The 20,953-nt window shown below is 53.7% G+C and overlaps 1 protein-coding gene across 2 annotated transcripts in view; it reads left to right on the top strand.

Moving 5' to 3' along the window:
• SMG6 (SMG6 nonsense mediated mRNA decay factor) overlaps positions 1-20,953 on the top strand; it is a 105,744-nt gene that overhangs the window by 49,728 nt on the left and 35,063 nt on the right. For both annotated transcript variants that reach the window (XM_039563125.1, XM_039563123.1), the window contains exons 11-13: positions 1,080-1,196; positions 1,713-1,872; positions 10,126-10,327. In XM_039563125.1, the coding sequence (XP_039419059.1) occupies positions 1,080-1,196; positions 1,713-1,872; positions 10,126-10,327 (479 nt within the window). The remainder of the gene's footprint in view (positions 1-1,079; positions 1,197-1,712; positions 1,873-10,125; positions 10,328-20,953) is intronic.

Raw genomic sequence — 20,953 nt, 5'->3', positions numbered from 1 at the left:
GTCAGTGTCTTGCTCTAATCCTCTTGCCCTTTGCTCAAAATCCCTGCTCTGCCACATCTGGGCAGTTCAGCTCCCAACACCTCCATGCTGACGTGCAGCTGGTGCTGATGTTTCTGTTAGAGGTGCTGGGGGGCTCGGGGGGCTCTCCCTCCCCATGCCAGCCCTGGGGCTTCACTCACCGATTCAGAGTCAGTACCTGTGAGTTTGTAAAACTCCTCTGCCTGCCTTGGGGCAGCTGTTCTCAGGCTGAAAGCTCTGATCCTGCAGAAAGCCAGCAAGGAGCATCCTGCACAGAGTAAATGGCGTGGGTGGATAGGAACCCCCTAAGTGTGTGGGTTCTCCCCAGCCAGCCACTCCCCCACATCTTGGGAGGATGTAGGGTGGAGTAGAGGGAGTTGGGAAGGCAAAGGCTGCCCTTAAACCCCTTCAGGGAGCTCTGGGCAGGCTGGCATGTCCCACAGCACTCCCCAGCCTAACCCATGCCCGGCTCCAGGCAGTTCCCTTGAGCCAGCTCCCCGCTGCTCTCAGCAGCCTCAGAAGTGGTTTCTGGCCGGGTGGATGTGCTGGGGGGATTTGCTCTCACTCTGAGCCGGCTCTGTTTGGAAGAGCTGTGGTCATGTGGCATCTCCTTGAGTAACAGTTCCAATTAAGCTCTCTTGACAAGCTGTTGTGTGACTGTGGAGCTAATGGGAGGAACCCCCTCCTCAGCTGCTGAGGTTGAAACTCCAGCAGGGAGAGAGATCAAACATGCAGCTAATTACCCTTTTAACACTTAAACATACCCCCCTCCTCAGGGGAGGGCATCAGCCTGGAGCAGCAGCTTCTGTGCTGGGAGCCCTGAGTGCCAGCATGGTCCTGGCTGGCTCAGCACACGCCATGGGCTTGGGCATGGTGTGGGCAGGGTGGCTGCAGCCTCTTTCTACTCCAGAGCAGCTACTCACCACCTTTTCTCCCCCCTACATGGAGCAATTATGTCTGGGACAGGTGTGAGTTAGGGAATCGCTCACCCCTGCCCCTTGTGGAGGCTGTGAAGGTGGAACCGGATGGAACATCTGACCCAAACCCTCTCTGTCTCCTAGAGTGCATCTCTGAGGACTGCCGCTCCGTCATCCAGGAACAGGCCACGGCCCTGGGGCTCTCCATGTTTGCACTCCTGGTGAGGAGGTGCACCAGCCTGCTGAGGGAATGTGTGCCAGGTAAGGGCGTAGCAGCAGGACCCATGCAGGAGCCCACGAGGCAGCCTGGTGGGGGTCAGGCCTTCATTCTCTGCTGGTTTGCACATCCCTTCCCCTCTGTTGGGGCATTAGGATCATCCCCTAGCATCTCAAGCTCTGCCCAGGTTATAGCTGGATGAGCTGCAGGAAAGCCCTTGATGTGTGCAGAGAGAAATACTTGGAAGAAAGGGATGGACTCTGGCCATGCTTTCTGCCAGCAACTGGGAAACTTCCCAAAACTGGGACCTGGGTATCCTATCTCTCTGATTGGTGCAGTGGCACCCTGCTGCCCTCAATAAAGGGATCACAAACACCCTGGCTTGCCCTCTAGGCCAGTCCATGTAGGGAGAACAGATCTGTCTTTGTGCTTGCTGTGGGTTGTGGCTGTTCCCTTGTGCGTCCAAGGCTGGGATGTTGGGATCTGTGTCATACTTTCCCAGTCCCTGCCTGAGCCTGGCTGTGGTGAGCTGCCTCAGCTTTCACGTCTTGTATTTGCAGTTCAGCCACAAGAGATGGAGCAGGAGGACGACATCAAGGTCTCTGCCTTGCCCCAGGACCTGAAGGAGCTGCTCCCCAGTGTGAAGGTCTGGTCGGACTGGATGCTTGGCCACCCGGACACCTGGAATCCTCCTCCAACGTCTCTTGAGCTCCCCAAACAGTACGTGCACCCTCTGGTTTTTGCTCCCTCCCTGAGCTCCTCATGCCACCCCTCCCCCTTGCTCATGCTTTACTGCTGGCTGTGGCACCATGACCTGAGCACCCAGGCAAGGCCCACTGCCCAGGAAATGTTGGGAATTTGTCCCCCTTGGTGACACAGTGACTTCTTCACTGGTGTGTGAGTGATGCTGGAGGGTGCCTGGTGGCTGCCCTTTGTTTCCATGTGTTAGAAGATGGCTTATGAGGTGGATTTTTACTTTCTGCTTAGGATGTGCATCTGGTTTTGTTGGGATATCCCTCCTTTAGGTGTTCCGCTGGCTCAGCCAGCTGGACAGGCAGGGCCTTCCTCTGGACCAGAGGGAACTCCATTTCCAGCATAAGCATTTTGTTACCTTTTTTTTTGACTGAGTCAGGCCAACCTTGGTTGGGCTGGGCTAGCCTGGAGCAGCTTGCTTGTTCTGGAGCTCCAAAAGTCACCTCCCCTCTGCTTCAGAAACCGCTTGTCCCTACCCTGCAATGCACAAAAGGGTTAATTTTCTAAACTGGCCAATTTCAGCCCATTCGTCCATAATGCGGACTAGGCAATTTGCATATTTTTGGACAGAAAATTGAGCGAAGGGGCCAAGTATGGAGTATGTGAAACAGCATCTGAGCATGCTCCGTAGCTGCTTTCCCGCAGGATTTTCCATCTGCCTCCGGTACTCCGGATCCAGAGCCTGAAATCACGTCTTATTGTTAATCCAAAGGAGCCAGAACCCAGGGTGATGGGAAGGCGCATTAAGAGTAATCCAGCAAAGTGGCTTAACCATTAATGGGTCCCCGCTCCGTGCGTCAGGTCCAGTCCTGCTCTCCTGGTTTATTGCCTCTTACTCCAGTTCTTTTTCATTTGGCTGAGGAAATGGAAATCTCACACAGGAAGTTCTGGGCCTCATTTTGTGGAGATGGAGTCTGTTTTCTGTTTGTCGGCTGCTCGGTGTGGGACCGCTGCCTGCTCATGTGAACTGCTGCCCATCTTTGGGCAGGAACTCAAACTGGGATCCGTCACGTGAACGCGGCTGCACCAATCCCCCCCTTCCCCTCGCGCTGCCTGCGCAGGGAGCTGCCGAGCCCTTGGCCACGGGCAGCCTCGAGATGGAATTTCTGATCGGGCTCACACAGCCAGCGCTCGGCGCCTGCCCCAGGACGAGCTGCTCCCCCTCCTGCGGGGCGCGGGGCCGTGTCCCCCTGGCGTGACGGAGCAGGTGGTGGCAGCCCACCCCAGGGCTCTTGGGGGAGCGGTGGGTGTAGGCTGGGGGCTCTACTCCACAAGATCCTGATGTGCTCAGTGGAGGAATGAGGGTCTCTGTCTTGCTTGGCCTCTCCATGGAGGGTGGCTGAGCAGCCCCTCTTGTCCCACTGTGCCCATCCCATCCCACTTGCCCTGCGTTGGCTCCCAGCTCCTCCACCGTGGTGCTCTTTGGCTCACATGGAGAATCTGCCTTAGCCATGCTGCTCTTCCAGCCCAGACCTCTTGTATGGATGGGTGTTGGTGGTTCCACAGTCCAGGACTCTGGGACAGCAGTGTTTGAGCTTCCGTGGAGATGCAGGTAGTGACAAACAGCAGGGAACCAGCTCTGCTCTTGGGCATGACCTGGGATTTGCAATGTTTGCCCTGGGGATAGGAAAGGAAAAGGAGAGCACTGGGTTAGTGTTTCAGCTCTCTATTGACACAAGCCTGCTGGCTGCCCTGGGGCTCTTCAGGAACCAGGTAGAGCCACCGAGTGCAGGGGTTTAGATAGGAGCAGCTTCAAAGAAGTTTAGAAGTAAAACATGGGTCAGAGCAGCAGGCGTGGTGGAGTAAGCCAAGGTTTATGGGCAGGGTGAGCTCAGGAGCAGGGAGAGCACGTGAGGAGCAAGTGCAGATGCCAAGTTGCAGAACTGAGTGAGGAGCCTGTGCCGTGTCACACATGCTCCTGCCTCTGAGACATGCTGTGAGATTCCACCACTGCCAACAGAGAAGCTGTTTGGATACTCTCAAACCACTTTCCTTGCCCCTTGTGATGGTGTGGGCGCAGAAAAGGGATGTAGAAATCCCCTGAAGCACAGCAGCGCCCTGCAGGGATGCCATGAACGTGCTAAAGCTTCTGGAAAAAACAGGCCTCATACCCACCTGGCAGCCCACTCAGAGCCCAGAGCTTGCATCAAAGTGCAGCTCATCCGGGGCCAGGATGCCGGGCTGGGCTCGGGGCCAGCGAGGCAGCTTGGCAGGACTCGGCCGGAGCTTTGGGCCGGGGCTGCGTGTCCCAAGGCCTCGCTCACCATGTTCACAATCGCTTCTTCTTCATATGGGAGAGAGCTGGGGGACTTTGAGAACGTCTAAACTCAGCCCAGCTGTGGCAGTTGGTTTATTGCTTTCAGCTGGTACTTGAACCCGGGTCCTGGTCTTGGAGTCTTTCCCAGGTTTAATCCCCGGAGCTTTCTCTGCAGCTGTATGACACTGCGCTGACCCCGAATGAGGATAGGAAAATAGAAACGGTGCCAAGCCAGAGTCTCTTTTTCATTTGGAGTCTGGCTGTCTGCCCATGACCAGGGTTACATAATGGGAAACATAGCTGGGGCTCTGGAGAGCCCGCGTTTCACCACGCTGCCCAGACCTTCGCGTTCTGATGCTATATATCTTCCTAATTGTAGCTCGGATGCATTTATCACACTGCTGGATTTGAGTCCTTACAATAAAAAAAAAACCCAACAAAACCAACCCCACACCAAATTCCTCAGCTCGCTGCTTTCCCCCTTGGACAGAGGCGGAGGGAAAGGTGTGAGGAGCGAGTGCTGCCGAAAGCCGGCAGATGGATGTGAGCCATGCGGGAATGGGCTCCGTGGAGTGGGATGAGAGGCTCAGGAGGCTGTGTCTTCAGGGTCCTTTTTCTTGGTGGGAGCTTGGGAATGAACCCTGGTTCCTGGCAGACATCCTGTCCCTACCTGGGGGCTCAGCAGTCTTGAATTCAACCCAAGCGAGAAGCTCCATCTTTCCCCAAATCCACCCTTCTTGGTCTAGTGCACTCATCCAGCTCCTGGCCACACTGCATGGTCACCATGGCTCAGGGGATGCCCTGGAACAGTTGTTGGACTTCCTAAACACCTCTCTGTGTGTATTTGAGAGGTGAAGGGTGTTCTTCCTATTTTGGAAGAGGTGCTCAGCAAGCTTTCCATGACTCTTTCCTCATGTCTTTCCAGAATAGGAGCTAAACTTAACCTTGGACTTCTCTGCTTCAGTGCCTCGGGAATTGTGTGTCTGAACCAGGTGTTGCCAGGACTTCTAGCAGCAAGCAGCTGTCACTTTTGTATCTTAAAATTAATTTCTGTCTGCATGTTTTATGGCAAACCTTGTGTCGAGTTCTCTGCAGGTGGTTGTTTAAGGCAGTTGGAGAAGCATCTTTCGGACCAAATGTCCCCAGGAGTAAATTGCAGAGATTGGGGTGTAAAAGCAGGGATTCTGGGAAGAAGGGAGTAGGGTGGATCCCCCAAGGCAGAGATATTGGCAGCAGATGGGTCAAAAGGTGGATCTCCAAGGAGGCCACTGTACAAGTGACTCCATCCCCTTTTGGGACATATGGCTGGGAAGCAGGTGAAGAGGGCTGGACGGAGGGAGCAAAGCTGCTCCTTGCTCTGCTCTGTTGCCAGAATTAATCCATTGCTAAACAAAGCACAGGGACTGATGGGGAAGCCACTGGCTAGACAGACACTGCTGCAGGGCTGACCCTGGCGAACCCATGCTCCTTCCACGCGGGGCCAAGGGCCTCTCAGTTTGTGGAGACCGTCTGCAAACATTTAGAAATGGTTAATTTAAACCGAGTATTAAATTAAATCCAAAAGCTGTGAGCACATTCTAGAGCTTACCTTCCCAGAGAGATGTGCCAGATCGCTCTCATCACATGGCTCTTGCAGAGAAGTGTCACTGAGATGGCAGCTCCCACTGGGAGGGATGGACAGAGTCTTGCACAGGGGTGCCAAGACATTGCTGGAGTTTGCTGGAGACTAAATGGAAAATCCCTTTTGCAGATCCCAGCCTCAGTAGCACTGGCCACCAGTTTCCCTATGGAGACATCAAAGCCAGGGTTCAGAGGTGTCTCAGTAGTGTAAACCTGGTTGAGATTGGAGATAAAGTTGACCAAAGGAGAAACCAAAAGTCTCTGTGGAGAAGGGGGCTGTGGCAAAGCAGAGGCTGGCTGGGAGGAGACTGCACTTCTCCTGGGGAGGAGAGCATCCCTCCAGCTCTAAAGGCGGCTTCCTGGGAGAGGAATGGGTTTATGGATAACCGTGTACAGGGCAGAGTGGGGGAAATCGCTGATGCAGAAGGGCTGTGACCACCTCATCCTGCTCTCTCTCAGCCCGGAACAAGCTTGGTGAACACCTTTTGGGAAGAGCTCCAGTGGCCAACCCTTTTTGCTCCTTGCAAAGGAGCCACTTTCAGTTCAGCTTCCCATGGTCCAGCAGAGAGGAAGCCCAGGAGGAGGCTGCAGAGCACCTCATCCGGCGGGCACCGGGAGCGCGCGGCCCGAGGCGTTTGCCATCTGCACGGCAGCGCAGCTCGGCAGCGGCTGGGAACACAATGCAGGGCTTCTTCTGCGCCGCGCTTTCCGGGTTTGTGCTGCAGCTGTGGAGTTTGGATGTTAGTGTTTAAACAAGCTGGTATTACACAGGAAATGGCCACCTCCACAGGCCCCCGCAGGCTTGTAACATGGGGTCATTGTGCTTGATATTAATCACCAGGCAGCCCGCGCCCCCGGTGAGGATGGTGGCTCACGCCAGAGCCCCGCGTGGGGATTCGGCGAGCATCAGGCTCACCCTGGCATCCTCTGCTCTCCCCGTGCTTCACCGTGTGCCTTTGGCCGGGTGGTGATGCATCATCTCTGCCAGGAGCCATCCCCAGCCTCGCCAGGGTGGTGCTCGGCCCCGGGGCCGCGGTCCAGCTCGCTGCGCACTTGCGCGGCTCTCGCCGCTGCCTGGCTGGGCCGTGTCCGTCGGCGTTGCAGCTGGGCTGCGCTCACACTGACAGCTACATTAAACCTGGAATCCTGAGGCAATAAAAAAGAAATTAGCTCTTATTTTTTTTTCCTGTCCTAGTGGAATAAGCAAATGTAAATGTGTCTGTGGGGAAGTGAATGAACCCCCGTTCCAAGGAAAGACCTCGCGCTAACCCCCTTCTCGCTTCCTCGCTTAAAAGCTCTGGGAGCCTCGTCCCTGTACCTGGGAGTGGCGTGCCTGGGCTCAGTGTCAGTAATTCAGGGCCTCCCTCCGCTGAGGGACGTCGAAGCCGTGGCACTGTGCTTGCACAGAGCTTCCAGGCACCTGGAACTGCCTGGGCTCTGCACGGAGGCTCCAGCACCACCGCGCCGTGGGGTGACATAAGCCAGAAATGCCTGGGGCTAGCCGTGAGGTTGGTCCTGGGCAGGGGCAGTGGGGAGAAGGAGGCTGAGAGGGCTCACAAGTGTTGTGTGACCTTCCAGGGCGAGTGCATGTCCCAGCAGGAGATTCACAGAGCCATAGGTGTCAGTGTGAGCCGTTTGTCCCCACTGGCTTTGCCAGTGAATGATCTTGGTGGTGGCAGTGATGGGAGATGTGCTGCAGAGGAGGAGCTGCACTTGAGGGGGTGGCAGAAAATGGTCAGAACTGATCTCTGCAGTGCTGCCTCTGCCATCACAGGAGAAAACCAGGGAAAAATGCCAGCACTGCTTCTTTCTTGGCTTTCTGAAGGCTCTGCAGGGCGCTGCTGGGGTAGCATTGCAGTGAGAGCTGGCTACCCAGGGAGCCAGCACAGTCTGAGGTTTGACTGGAGTGAGCCCAGGGTGGGAATCTGTCACATCCAGGGCAAATGGCAGATGTGGCAAGGCACTGTCAAGCTGTAGGTGAAGGATGAAGTGACAGGGACTGCTCTCACACTCACAGGTGGTGAGGGGTGCCCTGCCTGGCAATGCTGCCAGGGGGGAGAGGGAAGGGCGCTGCTGGGCTGGGTGCCTGCAAGGGCATTAGCAGTGCCAGCTCAGTGACTGTTCCTGTGGCATTTTTCTGACTTTGGATCCAAGCCCTGTGGAGGGAGATGCTCCTTGTACCTCATCTGTGCTGATACCCCTGCCACCGCTACCCCTGCCCTGCTGTGAATCCCAGTCCAGCCCAGCATCCTGCCACTGCCCTCTGCCTCCCTCCCGCCCTCACCATCACCATCATCCCCTGCCTGCAGCTCTGCTTATTGGGAATACGGGCGAGCTCTCTGCAATGTGTTTCTTTCCACTCTCCTCCACCGTGGCCCCATGCAGCTGGCTGTCCCAGCTCCCTGGGAATGTCCCCTGCATCCCTGCCTGTCCCCAGCACCCCAGTGCTCTCATTCCCCAGCAGTTGCGGGCACTTTTCCCATTCCTCTCCCTGCTGATGCTTCTGCACCTCCTTCATCCCAGCGAGCCCTCGTGGCCGTGGGGCCCCACCAGTGCTATGTGACTGGCCTCAGGCAGCCAAGCCCAGTTGCCAGCAGGGCACTGGGGGAGGCTGAGCCTCCCAAGCCCTGTGCATCTCCCATGGGCAGAGCTCGCCTTGGAGGTGGCCCAGAGCAGCCCTATCACATCCGGTGCTTGTCTCTGCAGCCCGGGCCGGAGGATAAACTATCAGGGCTGTGGGGCAGTGGATCATTCCTCTTATTATTTTCTTCTTTTGCAGATAGGGGTCGTGGAAAGTTCAGTTCCTTTTAACCCTCGCAGCTCTGTTTATTTTCCAGCTGGTAGCACAAACGCAGCGTTTCCCATTACATCACAAAGGGCCTCGGACAGATCCCTCCGAAAAACGTGTTGCAACTGTTTATTTTTTTCCATATTTAAACATTTCTGACAGCCAGACCTGGCTGAGCCAAGCGATGGAGCTTTGTGAATGAACCCAGCTCCTGGTGTCTGTGACCAGAGGGTTTTGAAGGACCTCTTCTCCCCTGCAGGACGTGGGCTAGGGCTGGCTCGGGGACGTGGGCGACTCTGCGTTACATGTGTGCTGATTACGTGCCGGGCTTTGATTAATGGCTCCTCATTCTGCCTGGCTCCCAGGACGCTCTTGAAAACAAGATGTTTCATTTCAGTGTGCTTTCCTGGTACATTGATTCCCGTAAATAACCGAGTGCAGACTCTGTCCACCTGGAGCAGTTCAAAGAGCAGGGGGCCTCCCTCCAGCCCTGGGCTGCCTCGGCCCGCACCGGTCACTGCTGCACCCCAGGGGATGCTGGATTCCCTGTACTTTTCTCCAGAGCTGTGGGGTGGAGGAACAGCCCACCAGAAGCACATCAGCCCCAGTTTCCCCTATTTCCTACTTAAATCCCAGTTTACATCCTAAAAAAACCCCCAATCTGAGTGTTTGTAGAAACAGGAAGGAGAAATGCAGTGCAAGGCAGCCTGGTCAGCTGTAGTACCCCGCCATGCTTGTTGCCTGTTTCCCTGCTTTCTCCACACTGGCTCACTCTGGGGTGCTGGGTCCTCCTTGGGTTGTGCTCAGCTGTGGGGGTGTGTGATGGGAACCCGTGGAAAGCGGTCCAGGGCTACCCTTGGCCTCGCGTTTGCACCCTGCACATCACTGCCACTCTGGGAACGTGAGACGTGGCACAGGCAGCTTTGCAGGTCGCTCGTGAGTGTTGAAACCCATGGCCAGAAGCAAAACACAGCTTTAACCCCCCATGGCTGGGGTTTAACTGAGAAAATCTCTGTGCTGCAGAGCCTGGCTGCAGCACGTGGCCACAGCCGATAAGAGCTGCTCGAAGGAGAGGATGCTCGGGGCTGGGCTGGAGCCCCCCAGGGTGGATTGGAGCCCTCCAAGAGCCCTTTCAGCCCCGACAGCAATGCGGGTGTTCGCTCTGTCCTCCCAGCAGGCTTTAAAATTGAGTAACTCATCCCTTCTCCCATCTGGAACCAGCCGGGTTCCTGCCGGCACCGCACGGGGAGGCCGCTGCCCGCGGGCGCTCGGGCTGGGGGAGCGGGCAGAGGTGGGCAGAGCAGCGGCGAGGGCGAGATCCCGGGAGCCCATCCCCATGCCGGGGGACGGTGGCCGGGGTCAGCGCTGGCGGGCGAGGGTCACGGTCCCTGCCGGGGTGGGGTGCCAGCGCAGCTGCGGAGCCGTCCCGCGGGGCAGGGCAGCAGCGGTGCCGTGCCTCGCCTCGCCTCACCTCTCTGGTATTCGCTGCAGCATTGCAGGCAACTCCCAACGCATTCCAGCCCTGAATTGCTCACGTCTCTCCTCGTTCTCCCAGGGTCTCAGTAGATGTGTGGGCGACGCTGGCTGACTTCTGTAACATACTGACCACAGTGAATCAGTCGGAGGTGCCCTTGTACAAGGACCCAGATGACGACCTTGCCCTGCTTAGCCTGGAAGAGGATCGGCTGCTCTCGGGCTTCGTTCCCCTGCTGGTCGCCCCCCAGGAGCCCTGCTACGTGGAGAGGACCTCGGACAAGGTCAGCAGTAGGCCAAACATCCCCCCTCGATTCCTCCAGACTTTTATTCTTGGGAAGTTTTCTGTGCAAACGGAACACGATTAAGTCATTGAGAAGGGTGTTAAGGGAAAATATCGACCTTTCAGCCGCTGACATCCAGCTCTGTGTCATGAAAACCCCTCTCGACTTCCTCTGGTGTGTGTGTGCTCGCTGGCATGTTGTATATACGATCATTTCCTCACTTGTTTAAATAGTGCAGCTTGTGTTGGCAGAGCTCTCGGTGCACTCCAAATGGTTTGCATCATGCTTAAAGCACCCTCCCCCTCCCCCCGGCCACAAAACTCTGCCTTAGGAAGGCAGCCAGGACTTTTTTCCTTCTCTAAAGAGGAGAGTGATAAATAGGTGACTAGAGAGAAGCAGACACCATGTGTTAACGTACAAAAGGCTTTTAGGAATATGAAGCATTCCCCACTGCCCGCTCTCTATTTTCCTTTCTTTGCTCTAGGAGCTCATTCTAGGCTGAACTTTCCTTTGCCTGTTTGTTTTTAGAATAATGAAATCAGTTCCCTTGTTGATGTGGGGTTTTGGGTCTGCTCTCTGCCACCACCTGGCCAGGAGGGATCTGGGGGCTGCACTTGGAGAACGTGTCTGAGCCTGGTGGGGGATGGAGGAGGCACAATGGCATTTGTTTTGCACGCCCTCGGAGGCACGGCAGGATGAGAGTGGCTCTCAACAGTTTCCTGCTCAGAGGCAGAACTGCAGCTCCAAAAACGTGGCTCATCTGGGAAGCTGCAGTGTCCCCTCCCTGAGGGATTGGTGCTCCAGGAGGAGAAGTGGGGATGCAGAGGCAGGTTTCTGTGGAGAGCCTGTGTGTGACAGTGGCAAGGTGCCTTTCCTGGTGCCACTTCTTCTCCTGACATTGTCCTGAAATGACAGTGAGAAATTCGGGACCTTTCTCACAGAGGGACCCAAAGGTGCGAATTTCTGTTTCACTTCTCTGTCTGCCCCAGCCTGTGCTCACAGCACTGCCTGCAGCACAGGAGCACGGGCTCCCAGTAAAACCAAGAGCCCTCCCAGTTTGGGGAAGCACCTTAGTCCAGGAAGTGTCTGTGGAAACATGAATTTTCAAGGCTCTGTTTGACAGGGTTAAAATAAGAAGCATGCAGTTGTTTGCCATTGCTGCCCTAAGATTTGCCCAGTGTGTGTGGTGGCCTTATGGGGGTTCTGCTGGGGACAGTCCCAGTGTCCCTATACAGAGATTCTTTTCCCAGCAGCCACAAACCAGAGCCCCCAGCAGGCAGGTGAGGTGGCTGAGCAGCCCTGGTGCCCTGTAACTTGTGGGAGGGGGTCGGTATTCCCTGAACTCTGCCTCCTCTAACTACACACCAGTTTATTTGGAGTGCCATCTACCTGCCCTGCCAGGCACTTGCACTCATCTTTGTGTCTTTGTCCTGTACCTGCACCAGAGCTTCCAAGCTGAGTTCTCCCTGTCCCAGCTCTGGTTCTGGTGCTTTGTAAAGAAACTGCACAACTCCACAGGTGGGAGTTGGTACCCTCACAACTCAACACCAGCCACCCAGGAATTTGGGAATATCGGGCATGGTGTGTTCTCAGTTCTGCTGGAAAAGCAGTACCGATCCCAGAGGGAAGCAGCGAGGCCTGGCTGTGCCTGTACCCCTTTATTTCTTTCTGACCAGTGCTTTTATTAATGACCAGACAGGTGAAACAGCAGGTGTGCATGTTCAGTGTGGAGAGGACACCTGAGAGGATGAAGAGGAGGACAGTGAGTTAGAAAAGAGAGCTCAAAAGCCTGATTTCCAAGAAGGGCCTGGGTGAGCTGGGGCTTTTTAGTCTAAAGGAAATTTGGGGAAAAGGCAGAGAGGAGAACAAGCTGTCCTCCAGCTCCATGCTGTAAAGCACAGGAAGGAATGAGCAGAAATTGCAGCAGAATAGATTAAAGTGAGACTTTAGGAAAGGTTTCACACCTTTGGGTAGTTCAGCACTTGAGAGCAGCCTCCTTAGTGAGTCTTCAGGAACTCTTCAGCCTTGGAGATTTTAAAAGCAGTCAGGGTGACTCTCTCAGGTAGAACTTGGGTTGAGGTAAACACCTTGGAATAGGAGACAAAGTGACCTCTTTGGATGATCCTACCTCATTTTCTGCAATTTGGAAACGCTCTAGAAAGGAACTGGAGTGGCAGCTGCATCAATACAGTCAAATGACTGCCCTGGTCCACAAATGTCATCGCTCTGCAGCATTAATGAAGGAATTATTGGACTCTGCAGGAGTGGGGTGTTGCAGAAGGCACTGCAGAGCCAGCCAGGACTGAGAGGCACAAACCCACGTGAGAGTGACTGTGAGCAAGATACAAAAAGGCACTTTCTAGCAAAGAATCCCCCAACCCAACTTAAACTTGGGTCCCATCTCCAGTCCACCATCTGCTCCTTGCCCTCCCTGTAGCTTGCAGAGCCCAGATGAATCCAACTCCTCAGCAGCTTATCTGTTCAAGGCCAGGTTGGACAGGGCTTGGAGCAACCTGGTCTAGTAGAAGGTGTCGCTGTCCACGGCAGGGGGTTGGAACTGGATGGTCTTTAAGATCCCTCCCAGCCCAAACCATTCTGAGCCTAGGGGATGCATCTCTGGGCTGTTGGCAGTGGAAAGGGTGCATGTCTGTGCTGAGCATGGTGGCGTGTTGGGATCTGTGTCCCTGAGCCTCCAGCAAGCGATGGCAATGGAGCAGCTCCCTCTGGCACTGATTTTTTCCCATACTGGTTTTTCATTGCTTTTTAGCAGGAGTTATTTTTTGCACCCAATTTCTTTGTGTTCTCAGTCTTGGCCCAGTTTTCAGCCCAAATTCTTTGCTGGAGAGGCAATGAGAATGTACTGCTCTTTATATGGCACAATGTGAATGTCTTGTGGGCTGGGAGGAGGGTTCTGGTGTGCCAGAGTGACTCTGGGTCCCTTTTCTACCACTTGCATGGCAAGGAAGAGGCAGTTGGCTTTTACCACAAGGATCTCTCACCTTGCTTGCTGATGCTCCAAATCCTTACCCCATTCTTTTACCCCCTAGCTTCTTAATTAATTTGTAATATTTCAGAGGAAAAGAATCTGTTGAAAGGCAGAACTGAAGGGAATTGGGCTTAAAAATGGTGTTGGGCTCTTGGCTCTACCAACAGGGTGGTTGTTTTGTAAGCTGTATAGGACAAACACTGTGCTTCCCATTCCTTTTTGTTCTCCACGTCCCATTTAGCAGATGGAGTGCAGAATTCAGCCAGAGTTTCTCAGTAAGTTTTTGAGCATTTGGCCTGGCTCTTATTTTGAGTGAAAACGTTCTGACTCCGTTCGCTGCCATGAAGCCGCGTGTTCGAATTCCTGCTGGAGCCAGTGGGACACTTAGAGCTTCCCGTCATCTCTTGCACTGTCATTGGAGCTGTAACCAACAAAAGCTGGCTCCAGGGTGAGCAGAACTCGGTGTTGTTTTCCTGGGTGTGTGTGTTGGGCACATCTCCACTGCAGCTTGTGTGATGGAACACCACCGACCATACCAGTCAGCAGCAAACTATGCAGCCTGGTGCCTGAGCTGTCAGCTGTGTCTGCAGCCTCTGCAGCCCAAGGAGACACTGCCAGGACCTCCCTCACCCAGCCTTGGACCTGAGGCAAGAGCAGGGAGCAGCAGCATGGCTGAGTTAAGGTCGGGAAGGAGGAAGGTGGCAATTGTGGAGTCACGGTGCTGCTGTGGGGAGCTGGTAATGGAAACCACTTGGGTCGTGTTGAGGTTAAAGAGAGTCCTGGTGTGGGTGCGTGGGTGCAGCCCTGGGAATCTGGGGCACGTCCTGGATTCCTCAGCTCTCGCTGGATGCTGTTGTCTCGGGAGCATCCTGCTCTGCAGTGACCCCATGGAGCTCGTGGCAAAGCTGGATGAGGGCTGCAGATATCCCTGATGTGGAGCAGAGCAGGGAGGTTCTCCTCTCTGCAGGCATGGATTGCCCACATCCCTGCAAGCTCTTCATGGGCTCAGCATGTGCATCCCCCAGGCCTGTGCCTGCAGCACACCCTCTGCCACACGCCCCAGCCATGGGCAGATGTGGAGGAGAAAGTGTTAATGTCCCTTCCCACAATAAACCTCTCTGCATGGGGGGTCCTGAAACCTGAGCCTGTCTCTCCTCCCCCAGCCCTGACACACGTTAATAAAAGGTTTTTAAACGCCAATAAAAAGGCAGCAGCCCCAGCTCACCAGGTCCGGGGCCCAGGGTCCTTGGGAAGGCACTTCACAAATGTGTTTTTTGCATTTTCAGGCTTTTGGCTGGTGAGTAAGATTGAGGAGAAATACTCCTTCCCCTGATAACAATACAGTGAGACGCAGGATCAGCAGTGTGTGGATTAAAACCAGACGGTGCATGATTAATACATGTGCTTATAGGGCCAGTCACTGTGGTTCCCTCCTCTCAAACAGAAAGGCACTTTTTTCCCTTTCCCTCATGTGCATGCTCATGTGTGGAGTGGACTGTCTCAGATACTCACCACTCAACTGGTCTCAACCCTGTCTCACCTCACCAGGCAAATGAAAGCCCTAAAATGCAAGGCTCTGAACATTAATTAGCAATATTTTACTGCCAGACCTGCAAGCTGGGTATTGCGTGGCTCCTCCAGCTCTGGGGTGGCCAGTGAGCTTCCCACACTTGGTGCTGTTCCTTGTTTCACTCACCTGTCAGTGCAGATAGCCTAAACCCCAAGCTTTATTCTCCTTAGAAATCCCAAATCTCTTTCCTCTGCACTGTCCAGCCCAGGTGGATAGTTCACATCTTGTTGCCCCCTCTCTCTAGTTGCCCCAACGTGCTCTAGATTGGCACTAGCCTTTGGATTAGCTGATTAGGAGCTAGTTATTACTTAGACTTGGGCTAAAATTAGTCCTGTCTTGTTATTCACTTCACTTATTCATGGTATTTCAGTCTTCCTAAGACTCTCAGAGATCTCTTGGCAGCATGTAGTCATGTCTGATGCTTGTTGGAAAGGGAGCCCCAGGTGTAAAAGCCCAGGAGGAGTAGCTGCTGGAGTGACTGGGCTCTGTCATGCCTCTAAACACCAGGCTTTTTGTCCTTTCTGAGACCTAATGACTCCTGGAATGCCAGGGATTAAATCCACCTTGGAGCGGCCACACTACAGTGATTTTGGGAGGACTTTTTGCAAGGCATCAGAGAAAAGGTAGCAAGACCAGGGCTCTGAGAGCACAAACTCTTTGTAAGCAGAGAGAAAACCCCAGTGAGCAAATGTAACTGTTTTCTCAGCATCCTTTCCATATTCCCATTCCATAGCCTTGGAGCATCTCCCTCCAGCTGGCAGGCAAATGCTCTCAGCCCATGAGAGCAAGAGCTTCCAGCTTGGAGCTTGGTCCAGAGAGGAAAAGGGAAACTGTGAGCAGAGATCGGAGCCCCAAGCAGGAGAGTCCAAGGAGGAGTCATCCTTGAAAAACTCCTTCCATTCCTGCTTCCCTGGGTTTCCAAACAAGCCGTGAAAGATCCCTGCCACAGGCAGCCCTGCTCGGAGCAGGGACTTGGCAGGAGCTGGCAGCCCCGAGGCGGCAGAGTAAGAGATGTTTACATTTTCTGACCAGTATCTGAACTCCATCCCAGCCTCGACCTTCCCTTTCATGTGGTGCCTTTGGATTGTAAAAGGCAATTAAACTAAATTATGGGCCATGTTGGAAGGTGATGTCATGGGGTGATGGAGGAGAGGCTGGATTTTATGCCACCACGAAGGTAGCGTGGAGAACATCACCTGCTTTGAACTCCTCAGCTGTCCTTGGCATCACCTTGAACCACGAGTGCCAGGAGCTGTGTGGGCACCACGAGAGCCTCTCTCTGCCTTTGCCAGGTGCCTTTAGCACCGTGGAAAGTGCCAGGCTCCATCCATGTCCCCATGTCTGGGTGGCAGAGGAGGCAACGCTGGTGTCTGCAATGGGCACAAGTCCTGTCCAGTGACTGCTGCAACATCTCCTAGGGCTGTGCAGGGCATCTTCCAAAGAGGAATTCTGTTCAGCTATCATTTGGCCTCAGTTTTTAATCACTTTTTAAGCTAAGAGAGTTCTGAGGATATTCTTAAAACTGAGTTTCTGCAGCTGAAGGTGAAGGGAACCGATGGCAAACAAGCACTAGCGCGGCACGAGGACGCTGAATCCAGCCCTGGAGAAATCTGCAATGTGGAATAACAGTTCAGCCTCTTGAAGGGGGGGTGGGTTAAAAAGAAAAAAAAAAACCTGCAATAAATCTAGTGAGTGGAATCTGCGGGAAATGATCCCATCTGGAAAACTCCAGCGCTGGTGCTGCTGAAGGCTTAGGGAGCGATGCAGATCGCAAAAAGCAAAGCCTGCAGTCTGAGGATGACAGGCTGCTTAATTGATGTCCATTGCAACTGGTACTCTGCCAGTTTATGTTGGCCACTTGCCAGCGTGCTGTAATTTTGGGGCCAGGTGTGAAGCGTTTCTGTTCCATCTTGTTCCCAAGCACCTACAGAAGCCTCACACATCTCACTCGAGGCTGCAGCCCTGTAGGAAACAGCTGTACAGGTATAGGTGAAAGGAAATGTCACAGCTGGGCTGGGAGCCCTCCCCTGTGCCTCGCCCAGGGCTGTATCTGGGGGGCTGCTCCCCCCTCTCCACCCCCACGCTGGGTTTGGGGAGGTGGTCACTGTCACAGGCACACCTGCCTGTCTGTCAGCAAGGTGCTTTGAACATCAGGGAGCTTCTGGGAAGAACGTACAGGTCAGAAACCCCCTCTTCAAAGAGGAGCCCACGGTGCTGTGCGTCAGTTCTGGGGATTGGGAATCCAGCCCGGGAGAGCCCCGGATGCTGGCAAGCTGGGGAAGCTGTGGCCATCTCCACTGGTTTTTTCTCCCTCATGAAACCACAGGGAAATTTCCAACAGCAGGTCTTGCAGAAAGCACAAACCCTTGATTCTGGAAAGCTGAGAACCCTTCAGGATCCTCAGCAAATTGTCGCCAGACCCAGTTTCAGTTGCTGTTAAAAACATGCATTGTTTCCCAGCTAAACTTGCTTTGTCTCAGTTTCCAATAACTGAGTTTTGCTGTAGGTTAGGAAGTCGTGGGTTGCTGCTCTGATATGTAAATGTGTCCCAAGCTCCCCCAGTTCCCATCCTTTTTTCATAAGCTGAATAGATGGAGTGAGAGGCAGGACAGTCCTGGGCATGGTTTGGATCCCCTGAGCTGCTCTGCTGGTGTGTCTGAGCTGTGGCTGACCACATTGCTCCTCAGGAGGAGGTGACACTGTGCTGTCCCTCTCTCCTCTGTACCCACTGGACACTCCCAGTGTCCTGCAGCCTTTGCTCCTTCCTGCAGGCACAAATTGACATTAACTGTGTTAAATAGCACGGGGTTTGTTCCTCAGTAGGTGACTGAGCAATTCCAAGCTTTTACCTGTTACTGAGTTGCTCTCTTGAAAGCATGGGAGGGTTTGAGACGGTGTCTAATCTGCTGGCTTTATCAGGAGAGCTTTTCTTTGTCCAGGTCACTGAACCTATTGTTAAGCAGCATAAGCCTGAGCAAGCTTCCCTGCAGCCCCGCCAGCACTGCCCTCCTGTTTACACTGACATTTTAAGACCTCTGCTGACCAGATTTGAATCCAGGCCGTATCCTGTGCACCGCAGTCTCTGGGGCATAGGAGCTTTTCACGTCCTCTCGCCCCGGCCGTGCCGAGCGCTCGGGGCTGCTGACGCACAGCCGTGGCATCGGGCTGTGAAATGGCACTGGAGGCAGCAGGAGTTCAAAGCCCTGCAGCCCCTTTGCCACAGCCAAGTGTGAACAGGTCCTGCCGTAGCCCTGGGCAGGCAGGATGGCGAGGAGGAGCAGATCTAACAGCAGCCCCCACCCTGCAGAGCTGGGGTCCTGCTGCTTTGCCTGGTGCCGGGGCTGAGAGCTGTGTGTGGGAACTGCAGTCGCACTGCGAGGTGAGGAACCACCTGCCAACGTGTTAAGATCCAGTTACACGTGTTCTCTTAAACCCCCCCTGTCAGTGAGAGGCAGAGTGGCTTTGTGGTCTGGGCACAGCTTGCAGGGAAGTACAAGGTGCTGCCTTCCAGGCAGCCCCATCTCCTGCGGGGGGAAGCGGGGAGGGAAGAACCAGCAGTTGGTGGAAAGAACCTTCCCTGTCCCTGAAATGCCTCTTTCCTGGCATGTGGAGGGAAGGAGCGCTACCACGGTGCGTGGGGAGTTTTCTCAAGCGGCTTGTGATGTTTCCATGCCTTCCTCCCCAGCCTTGGATGCACCTCTGCCTCTCCTCCAGGCTCATCTTGGACAGGGCGCTTCAACCACAGCGTTGGCTCCAAGTGAATCAGGGTGGGAGCCGTGCACGTGCCCCAGCACATGTCGGGTCCTCAGCCAGCCCTGCACAGCTTGGCTCTGGTGTCAGCTAAAGGCCCTTTTAAAGTGTTTTCTGGAAGTGAGATGGGATCATCAGCTCGAGGCAGAGCCTGACAGGATAAATCAGCCTCGTCCCATGCCTAGTGTTGGATCTTTCCGTGCGGATCAGATGATGCTGATTGTCCAACGTCCTCGCTTCTGTCATGGTCAGGCCAGGTTTATGTAATGAGATGGGAAACTTGTGTTTAGTCCTTTTGTCCTAAAAGCTGCTTCCAGAGGTTCGGCACAGATTCTTGGGAAATGGGAAATGTCCTATTCAAGAAACTTGCTGACCCTGTGTTCCCAGAGTTGGGAATAGTGGAGTGACCTAGGAAAAGAGAGCCAGACCATGTGCAGCACCTCCTTGGAGCACACTGTGTACACCCTTCACTTCCCTTGGGATTTTGTTTCTGCTGCCCCAGCACCCAAATGGCACAAAAGCTGTCACCTTTTGGCAGGACATCAGGCCCAGAGAGTACACAACTCTGGCTGTGAAGAGGTATTGCCATGGATTTAGTGTGCTTGGAATGACATATGAGAGCCCAGACCTCATGGAATTTGCTGATTAGTCTATAAGTGTATTGAAAGGCCTCATTAAAACACCATTAATGCTGGATCCCCTCCCAATGAGCCATCTCTTATCGCTACCCAGAGAAACTCTTGAGGAAATGGAAAGGCTGCTCTGGCTGGCTGAGCTGTCCCTTGGCATGAAGCGTGGCCTGAGACAATCTTTGTGCTTCTCAGGTGTTAATCTGGTGCTTTGGATTACATGAGAGGTCCCTGGGACTCGGGGTTGCATCTTTGCCTCACACTTTGCCACCTGGATACGCTGCCACTGCTCAGACTCTTCTTCCTGGTACTAAACTCAGTCCTTGACCTGACTCTTGGCCTCTGCCTGTGGCTCAGCTTTGGAGGGACCCTCTTTCATGGCACTGTTTTGTCTTTGCCCAACTGAAATGCTGAAATCCCATCTGAAGGCGAGGACGGCTGTGGTATCCACCAACACAGCTATGGGAAGGACCTCAGGAAACCCGAAAAAAGACCCAATTAATAACTCCTCATTGTTATCCTGAATAAGAAAGATCCACGTCCTGCAAAGCTTGCCAAAGAAGTGGACGGGCTGGAATGCAGGGAGTGGTCAGCCCAAATAACAGATGGGGATTTACTCTGTCTCTACGGGAGACGGAAGGTGACCTCTGTCATTGAGCTTGGAGTCTGCTCCCCACGTTTCTGCTCCCAGCTGGAGCTTGTGTTGTTTTCATGGATGCCAAATCCGTTTGCCAGCTCTGGGCTGTGGCTGGGTGAGGATGGAGAGCCCAGCTCCTGTGGCAGGACAGAGCTGTCACCCTCAGTGCCCTCCTGATGTCACATCCCAAACCCGAGAGAGAAGAAGACACCACCATGATCTTATTTATTGGGTTTTTTTTTCTCAAAGTCATTGAAGTCAAAGCACTTCCCAGGCATTAATGAATGTATCTCCACAACACGTTGTGACAGAAGGAAAAGCAATTTCCTTGTTAGGGATTGGCAACAGAGGTACACGGGGCTGAGGGACCAAGCTGGTCCCACAGGAAGCCTTGGCTTCAGGATGAGAACAAACCCCTGATACCCAGGATTTCAGCCCAGTGCCTCAGCCCCAGGCCACCCGTTTCCCTTAGGAATACGAGGGGGTACTAAGGGAAGGTTCATTGGGAAGCATTAAAATTCTTCCCAAGCAGAGACCCCACATGAGCAGCTTTACTGCTGCTGGCCTGGCTGTATCTGTGGTGGGACATGAAAAATGCTGGATATTTAATCCAGCAGATAATTTAATCACATTTTTCCCCATAACATATTTGCATATATTTCCTTAAACAAAAGGTAAACCCCATAATTTATTTAAATTAACAAAATTTGCCTTAACATTTTACATACCAGCATGTTACATAAAGCATTTTCCCCACCATATGTAACAAATATTTGTCTATATGTTTATATATTATGAATAGTGACAACTGTAGTTCTTACTTGTAGTCATTCCGTTGATTTATTTTTCTGAACTTCCCCAAAACTTCATTGTACTTGGAATAGGTGGATGCATGCATAAACACAAGCTCTCAGGATGAAGACAAATGTGTTTTCTGAGGAGTTACTGCCTGCTCTGTGAACAACAGAACAGATTCACATTCTGGTTCCGTATTTATCTTGAGCATAAACGCTGTGATGTTTACTATAGCAGCCATTACTAGGGAAGGAAGGAG

Source organism: Corvus cornix, chromosome 19 (genome assembly GCF_000738735.6).
Source record: "Corvus cornix cornix isolate S_Up_H32 chromosome 19, ASM73873v5, whole genome shotgun sequence".
NCBI lineage: Eukaryota > Metazoa > Chordata > Aves > Passeriformes > Corvidae > Corvus > Corvus cornix.
This window is presented reverse-complemented; position numbering and strand designations above follow the sequence as displayed.